Genomic DNA, 9,559 nt, shown 5'->3' with positions numbered 1-9,559 from the left:
AATCATTCTGTTTTTTTTTTTTTTTCTAATTTTATTTTATTTTTAAACTTTACATAATTGCAATCATGCTGTTTTAAAACAGATTTTAGAAACTGCTTCTCTCTGCCTCTCCCTTTATATTTAGGAGATGTGTTACTCATGTTTCCACCTAATGCCTACTAGTAATGAACAAAGAAATCCTGTGGGCCTCCCTGAGCCTGCTGGGAGAATATGACACATCTTTTTTTTTTATAACTGAGGGAGGTAAAGTGAAAGGAGAATAAAAAACAAGGAACAACTGCAGCAGCCAAGCTCTTCAAAGCATCAGCAGATGTGATGTAGGTGTGTGCTGTGCTGTGCTTAGTCACTCAGTCGTGTCCAACTCTTTGCGACCCCATGGACTGCAGCCTGCCAGGCTCCTCTGTCCATGGGTATTCTCCAAGCAAGAATACTGGAATGGGTAGCATATCCCTCCTCCAGGGGATCTCCTCAATCCAGGGATCGTCTCTTGCATTCCAGGTGGATTCTTTACCAGCTGAGTCACTGCTGTTTCAGTTAAAGGGCAAATGAAATTACATACAAGAACCAGCAAACTCACAGTAGAAGGATCTCGAAATGAATTTGTAAATGAAGCTGAAGGACCAAATTTCAGTTCACATCCATACTAGACACTCTGAGTTGGTCCAGTTCAAGGCAGTACAGAGGAGCATAGAAATAAGCCTTGAACATTATACAGATTTATTTTCTTCTACAAAACCAATCAGAACCTTAGTTTCTCTCTGTTGTTGTTGCTTAGTTGCTAGGTCATGTCCTACTTTCTGTGACTTCATGGACTGTAGCCCACCAGGTTCCTCTATCCATGGGATTTCCCAGGCAAGAATACTGGAGTCCTGTTTTCTTCTCCAGGGGATCTTCCTGTCCCAGGGCTCAAACCTGCATTTCTTGCATTGGCAGGCAGATTCTTTACCACTGAGTCACCAGGAAAGTCATCTTCAAAACATAAAGTGCATTTGGATTATCTTTTGTTTTGTTACATAAAACATCAGTCACTCTTGACACTCACCTGACTTTAAAACACATAACCATGGGGATGGGACACGGGTTTGTACCTATGGCTGATTCTTGTTGATGTATGACAGGAAACCACAAAATTCTGTACAGCAATTATCCTTCAATTAAAAAATTCAAAAAAATATTGACATGCAAAAAAAATTAACATATAAGAAAGGACCGTATTTGCTTTAAGCTCTATTAACATAAGGGGCTTCCCTTGTAGCTCAATACTTTCCTTCCCTCGGTAAGGAATCTGCCTGCAGTGCAGGAGATCTGGGTTCGATTCCTGGGTTGGAAAGATCCCCTGGAAAAAGAAATGGCAACTCACTCCAGTATCTTTGCCTGGAGAATCCCATGGACAGAGGAACCTGGCAGGCTACAGTCCATGGGGTTGCAAGAGCTGGACATGACTTAACAACTAAACCCCCACTATTAACATAAGAAGTACAGTGCTATTCACTTTTCTAATCTTTTCAAACTTCATTAACTAAGTTAAAAAAAGTTTGAATGTTTTTGTGTTTGTGTGAGTTAAGTTTTATTTGAGGGCATAATGAGGACTATAGCCCAGGAGACAGCATTTCAGATAGCTCTGAAAAGCTGCTCCAAAGAGGTAGGGGGAAGGTCAGTGTTATATATGACTCTAGTGAAATGGGATACTTGCAGGCAAGCATAACTTTTTGGCAGAGGCTTGCCAGTCACCAGGAACAGATAACAGTTTGAAATTTAAAGAAGTAACTTCTCATTTCTTCTGTTTGCTGCTTATATATGGTATTTGAACATAGTTTTAAAGACAGCAGACAGAAGGCAGTAAAATATGCCTGCTACTGCTAAGTCACTTCAGTCGTGTCCGACTCTGTGCGACCCCATAGACGGCAGCCCACCAGGCTCCCCCATCCCTGGGATTCTCCAGGCAAGAACAGTGGAGTGGGTTGCCATTTCCTTCTCCAGTGCATAAAAGTGAAAAGTGAAAGTGAAGTTGCTCAGTCGTGTCCGATTCCTCTCGACCCCATGGACTGTGGCCTACCAGGCTCCTCTGTCCATGGGATTTTCCAGGCAAGAGTACTGGAGTGGGGTGCCATTGCCTTCTCCAAGGCAAAACAGCTCAGAAGCAATAAAAGTCATTTAACTGTGCATTGGAACTGATTTCCGAGTCTCATTTGATTATCTCCTGATCTTCAGAGATACAGTGATTCACAGTATCACAAATACAAAAAGGCGTCTATGAAGAAGACCTGGTCTGCACAGAGACTCTGGAGCCCTGGTGCAGGTCATCCTGGCCATGACCACTGCCTGTATAGGTCTCTCCAGCAGTGCCCACTGGACTCTAGACTACATTGGAAACATTCAGAAAGGGATGTAGAAACAACAGAATGTGCCCATTCAAATGGGGCTCACAGATCCTCCAGCTGATGTTCTGCTGGCCCAGAAGCAGAGGTGCTTCCGGCCTGAGGCCCCTGAGTCCAGGGCTCCTTCTCCACCAGGAGGAGTAAGAGGGCAGCACCGACAGGCACCTGGACCTGGAGGCGGCAGGCCTGGGGCTGAGCTGCGGGACTGTTACTCTCTGCTGACTGTGTCTGCACTCACATGGCCTCGAAGCTGATCTTGAATCACTGATGAAGTATTAGGGATATCTGCCCTACCCTCTCAAAGCACTGCTTTACATTTTTTTATAAAAGGAATATATAATGCAGTACTTCTAAGTTATATAATGCTATAAGTATTAGTAATGACGTTGTAAACAGGATTTTTCAAAAGCTATCTGCTTAGTTTCTTAAAAATTATCTGTATTATGATGCATTAGCAGAGACACATACTTACTTTCAAGAGTAAGTAAACTTAATTTACAGTTCAATCAACAAAAATCATTTCAGAGCAAGAGACCAAAAAATTCTTAGGATAACCGAAAACTGCGTAAATTCAAAGAAGTTTCCTTGCTATTCTCAATAGAAAATAACAAAATTAAAACAATAACAGCCCAACTTTGCCTCTTGGAAATTTCAGAGAATGAATACTTTAGGATAGGTCATTTTTCCAGAGTGAAGTAGTCTGGTAAGAACCAATCTGGAAAAGAAAAGGTGGGGGGAACTATTTCTATGGGACAATTTCTAAAGCATAATGCATATTTTTCTGCTCTCTGAAACTCAGTGGGATATAGTATAAAAAGCCCTCTGCTAAGAACACAAGTGATCTAATAATTAAGGGCTGTGGTGGCAGGAACATGGCTCTTAAGCCAGAGATCAGAGCATGCTATTCGTTAGTTTTACAATTCTGAGGAAATGTCTAATTCTGTCAGTGTGAAACAGGGGTAGTCACAGGAGTCACAATAAAAGTTCAGTGATAGTATCTGTCAAAGTTCTCTTGTAGGGTAATAACTGGTAAGGAGGGAAGATGCAGAAGGAGGGCGATCGCTAAATACACCAGTGTATATATATATATATAAAATACCAGCCCCACAGACCAGGGCGATGCTTCTTGAATGCAATTATTTTTATGGCAATATTACAAAGGAGGTTCTAAGGCAAAGGTCTGTGTAGTTCAGAGGGACAGCCTTCCCTGCCTTCCACATTCTGATGCCTAGGACTCTGCTTTAACATACTGATGCATTCTGGAGATGTGTGTGGACGTCTGGCTCCACACCAGGTGGCTACAGAGGTCAGTAGTCTCTGGTCTTTTTCATAATTTCATGCTGTCTTTTGCTCCTGTCGCCTACTCTGTTCTCAACTGCCTCTTTTTTTTTTAAATTTTTTTTCTTTTTTACTAGCTTAGCATCCTTCTCCCCTCTTCTGATTAGATGCTTCTACTGAAAATCAGACAACCAAACTTATATTATACAACTGAGAAAAGAACAGATTTTGAGGGAATTCCTCTCCATGAGTGGACTTCAAGGCCCAGACTGTGACTGCTTTTAGACATTCTTTTTTTCTTACTTCTTGATTCTGTGCTTATAGTCGATGAGGTTGCTATAAAGCACTTATGTAGATTGCACAGCATTTGTATAGCTTATAATTACATAGTTTATTTTAAAAGGCACACAACTAGTAAAATGGTTATAGTGTTAAGTAATTATACAGAATGTAAAATTGATTTATGGTAACTTTTATGAGTTTTCAGAGTCTTGAAGTATAATTTTTTAAAACAATCACCTACTTCACTTAAGTATTTTGGCATTATATGTTCAGAAAATTATTGTGATTAAGTCAAGAACACCACATCTAATATTTTATGAAGACACATGTCCTCAGTCTCTATCAGCAGAGTACAAGTCATCAAGTAAGGGGTGAGGCCCAAGCATTTGTATTTCTCAAAATGGCCCAAAGACGCTATAGAACCCCTGGCACAGATGATAAATTTCTTAAAAGTCATAAGTAGAACAATTAAATTAGAAGGCCTTATTTATACACTGCTGTATATGGGAATGAGGACTGGTAGAAAACAGTCTGGCAGTTCCTCAAATGATTAACTATATAATTACCCTGTGACCCAGCAATTTCACGCCTATCCAAGAGAAGGAAAACGCATATCCTCACAACAACTTTTTCATAGATGTGCATAGCAGCATTATTCAGAATTAGTCAATAAGTGGAAACAGCCCCAATGCCATCAACTGATAAATGGACAAGAAAATGCGGTATTATCCATCCAATGGAATATTATTCAACAATAAATAAGAATGAAATTCTGACACATTCTATGACATGAACCTTGAAAATATGCTAACTGAAAAGCCACTAAGAGAACCGCATATTACGTAATTCCATGTATACAAAATGTCCAGAATAAGCAAATCTAAAGATACAAAACATAGATTCATGATTGCCTTGGGCTGGGAGGGATGAAGTTTTGAGGGAGATGGCTACCTTTAATAGGATTTCTTTTATGGATTATGAAAATGTTCTCAATTGTGGTGATGAAGGTATACAACTCTATTAATATACTGCTAAGTCACTTCAGTCGTGTCCAACTCTGTGCAACCCTGCAGACGGCAGCCCACCAGGCTCCCCCGTCCCTGGCATTCTCCAGGCAGGAACACTGGAGTGGGTTGCCATTTCCTTCTCCAATGCATGAAAGTGAAAAGTGAAAGTGAAGTTGCTCAGTCGTGTCCGACCCTTAGCATGCACTGCAGCCTACTAGGCTCCTCCGTCCATGGGATTTTCCAGGCAAGAGTACTGGAGTGGGGTGCCATTGCCTTCTCCGATTAATATACTAAAAGCCATGAAATTGCACAGTTTAAACTGGCGAATTCAATAGTTTATATGATGTATGAATTATATCTCAATAAAGCTGTTAAAACACAACAAGAAAAAAAAAATCCTGGAGTTTTAATACTAGTCACACAGCATTTTATGAGCCTTAAATGAAGGCCAGTAAGCTCCTGGTTCATTGTAAGAATAAACAGAGTTGTTCTGTCGTCCTCTGTGTTGTTCTGGTATGGATGGTGTCTTCACTCCCTAATGAGACAAAGCTGGATGGAAAATTCAGATAACCTGGATAACCTGGGATCCCATTTTGGTCCAGCTCTCCATTCCCAAACCAGAAGCTTCAATCTTTAGATGATTCGATCTATAAAATGAAGGAGCTGATCTAAATTTTGTCTTCAAACTCCTTCCATGCTAACATTCTGTGTGTGAGTCATGAGGAATCAATATTTTCCTTAAAGTGAGATTTATGTTTATTTACCAACAGGTCTTACAAAATGCTATTCCTGTTAACTCAAACTATAACTAGTTTTAATCAAACCTCTGATTTAATAAAATTCTCCTATCATATACACAATGGAGTATTACTCAGCCATTAAAAAGAATACATTTGAATCAGTTCTAATGAGGTGGATGAAACTGGAGCCTATTATACAGAGTGAAGTAAGCCAGAAAGAAAAACACCAATACAGTATACCAACGCATATATATGGAATTTGGAAAGTTGGTAACAATAACCCTGTATATGAGACAGCAAAAGAGACACTGATGTATAGAACAGTCTTTTGGACTCTGTGGGACAGGGAAAGGGTGGGATGATTTGGGAGAATGGCATTGAAACATGTATAGTATCATATATGAAACGAGTCGCCAGTCCAGATTCAATGCACGATACTAGATGCTTGGGGCTGGTGCACTGGGACGACCCAGAGGGATGGTATGGGGAGGGAGGAGGGTTCAGGATGGGGAACACGTGTATACCTATGGCGGATTCATGTTGATATATGGCAAAACCAATACAACATTGTAAAGTTAAAAATAAAATAAAATAAATTATTAAAAAAAAAAAAGATTCTCCTATCAAATGGAAGTCCTAGGACAATCAAAATCTCAAGTTACCCATTCTGTCATGATTATAACTATCTTGATCAAAACCACAAAACCTTCAAAAAGGCTCATACAGATCTTCCTCAACTTACAATGGGGTCACATCTTGATAACTCCATAGTAAGCTGAAAATATCATAAGCTGAAAATGCATTTAATACACCTAACGTTATAGAGTGGAGAAGGCAATGGCACCCCACTCCAGTACTCTAGCCTGGAAAATCCCATGGATGGAGGAGCCTGGTGGGCTGCAGTCCATGGGGTCGCTGAGAGTCGGACACAACTGAGTGACTTCACTTTCACTTTTCACTTTCATGCATTGGAGAAAGAAATGGCAACCCACTCCAGTGTTCTTGCCTGGAGAATCCCAGGGACAGCGGGGCCTGGTGGGCTGCCGTCTATGGGATCGCACAGAGTCGGACACGACTGAAGCGACTTAGCAGCGTTACAGAAAGTTAGCCAGTGTGTATGCTGTGCTGTCACTTCAGTCATGTCCGACTCTTTGCGACCCTATGGACAGTAGCCCACCAGGCTCCTCTGTCCATGGGATTCTCCAGGCAAGAATACTGGAGTGGGTTGCCATGCCCTCCTCCAGGAGATCTTCCTAACCCAGGGATCAAACCCACATCTCTTCTGTCTCCTGCACTGGCAGGCGGGTTCTTTACCACTGGCACCACCTGGGAAGACCAAGCTTAGCCCAGTCTTTCTAAAAGTGCTCAGAACACTTACATTAGCCTAGAGTTGGGCAAAATCATCTAACACAAAGCCTAAAGCTGATCTTGTGGTGAATATCTCGTGTAGTTGATTGCATACGATACCAACACTGAAAAGCAGGGTGGGTCCAGAATGGTTCTAAGTGTGTCGGTTGTTTCCCCTCCTGGTGGTGCTGACCAGGAGCTGCAGCTCACTGCCTTTGCCTGGCCTCACAGAAAGGACTGGACCATGTGTCACTAGGCTGGGAAAGATCAAAACGCCAAATCCCAAGCACAGTTTTGAGGGCGTGCCTACCACTTTTGCGCCATTGTAAAGTCAAAAAAATTCTTAAGTGGAACAACCACAAACTGTGGACCATCTTTACTATCCATTATGCTCAGAATTATTCAATACTTTGGGACTCATTTGGGGCTTCCCTGGTGGCTCACATGGTAAAGAATTTGTCTGCAATGCAGAAGACCTGGGTTTGATCTCTGCATCAGGAAGATCCCCTGGAGAAGGAAATGGCAACCCACTCCAGTATTCTTGCCTGCAGAATCCCATGGACAGAGGAGCCTGGTGGGCTACAGTCCATGGGGTCACAAAAAGTTGGACACGACTGAGCAACTAACACTTGGGACTCATTTAATGGAAGTGCAGCAACCAGTTTCCACGAACATCTGCAAGAGCAAGATGCATGGTGCTTACTTACCTCCAGATGTCGCTTCCCTTGGAAAACAAAGAAGACTTGATAACTTCCGGGGCCATCCAGGCGTACGTGCCCGCTGCGCTCATCCTGGTAGTCCTGTGCCATTCTCTTGCCAAGCCGAAGTCTGTAATCTTCAGTGTCTTGTTGCAGATGTCATCATACTCTATCTTCTCGAGTAGCAAAACTAAGGGAAAAACAAAGGGAGAGTGTTCGCATATTTTTATAAATTTTCAGTGGCTTTTAAAATACAAACTTCACTGCAGTTAGCTGTGAAGAGAACAAACCTGCATTTTACCATTTTATCTTATTAATACATCATGCTTTTCATAACCTTTAGTGCGTCATTTGTGCCTGAAGTTACAAGTTTAAAAAAGTCCAGACACAATACAACTTAGCATCTTTATGAGAAAGCAAACGATTTCTAGGGGCAAGAAACGTTTAACTGAGATATCACAGGGAGGATCAGAAGTCTGTGAAAGTTTATGCGACAGGAAAATAATACGTGATTTTCTTCCAAGAAGTTAGGTCCTGATCTAAAAATGTAGTGTTTTCTACTGAATGTATTAGAGTATTGCAAGTAGATGGCATATTACCATAAATCATTATTATCAAAGATTATCTTAAGTCTGCCAAATGAGAATAGACATGTTAACCCATTAAGTTATTTTATAAGATTGGATTGCTTTACCAGAGATCAGAATACAGCAAAAAGTAAAACTTTCTAAGAAACATTATCCAGATGCTGGTTTCCCCAGCCCCCTGACAAAATGCAGAGTGTACAAGACAGCTTTCAGGAGCTGAGCTGAGGTCAGGGCAGCCCTGAGTGCTCACGTGTGTGCGTGCATGCTAAGTTCTTTCCATCGTGTCCCTTTGCCACACTCAGGTAGCAGAAGCTAAAAGAACCCTGCTTCCCATCACTGCCCACCTGCACCCACCCGCCCCACCCTTCACAGAGCCTTGGGTTCCTCTCTGCCCTGGTTGATTTCTCTGCCTATAACCAAACAGAAACGTCCCACTGTTTCCATGAGGCTCTGACGTAGCTGCGTGTCCATGCTACTCCTTCCCATCTGCTACGAAACGGATGGTTTAAACCTACTGTGTTTTCTAACTTATCTCCTTGCTCCTTCCTTAAAACCCTCCTTCTAGCCTGCAGCTCAGTTATTCCAGTTCAACCTAATGCCCCACAGCCATGAAATTAAAAGACGCTTGCTCCTTGGAAGAAAAGCTCTGACCAACCTAGACAGCACATTCAAAAGCAGACACATTACTTTGCCAACAAAGGTCCATCTAGTCGAGGCTATGGTTTTTCCAGTAGTCATGTATGGATGTGAGAGTTGGACTATAAAGAAAGCTGAGTGCCAAAGAATTGATGGTTTTGAACTGTGGTGTTAGAGAAGACTCTTGAGAGTCCCTTGAACTGCAAGGAGATCCAACCAGTCCATTCTAAAGGAGATCAGTCCTGAATATTTATTGGAAGGACTGATGCTGAAGCAGAAACTCCAATAGTTTGGCCACCTGATGTGAAGAACAGACTCATTGGTAAAGACCCCGATGTTGGGAAAGATTGAAGGTGGGAGGAGAAGGGGGAAACAGAGGATGAGATGGTTGGATAGCATCACTGACTCAATGGACATGAGTTTGAGTAAATTCTGGGAGTTAGTGATGGACAGGGAGGCCTGGAGTGCTGCAGTCCATGGGATCGCAAAGAGTTGGACACAACTGAGTGACTGAACTGAACTGAATGCCCTGCAGATGCCCCTCCCCGACTACCCTGCCACCATCTCACACCGAATTACAGTCCTTCTCTCCGGACCAGATGTTGG

The 9,559-nt window shown here is 42.1% G+C and overlaps 1 protein-coding gene across 1 annotated transcript in view; it reads right to left on the bottom strand.

Annotated features, from left to right (window-relative positions):
• LOC104984188 (mitogen-activated protein kinase kinase kinase MLK4) overlaps positions 1-7,948 on the bottom strand; it is a 41,391-nt gene extending 33,443 nt beyond the window's left edge. Inside the window, exon 1 of the mRNA XM_010833834.1 lies at positions 7,740-7,948. Within this exon, the coding sequence (XP_010832136.1) occupies positions 7,740-7,822 (83 nt within the window). The 5' untranslated portion in view covers positions 7,823-7,948. The remainder of the gene's footprint in view (positions 1-7,739) is intronic.
• Between the last annotated feature and the right edge of the window lie 1,611 nt (positions 7,949-9,559).

Source organism: Bison bison, unplaced genomic scaffold, assembly GCF_000754665.1.
Source record: "Bison bison bison isolate TAMUID 2011002044 unplaced genomic scaffold, Bison_UMD1.0 scf7180017863937, whole genome shotgun sequence".
NCBI lineage: Eukaryota > Metazoa > Chordata > Mammalia > Artiodactyla > Bovidae > Bison > Bison bison.
This window is presented reverse-complemented; position numbering and strand designations above follow the sequence as displayed.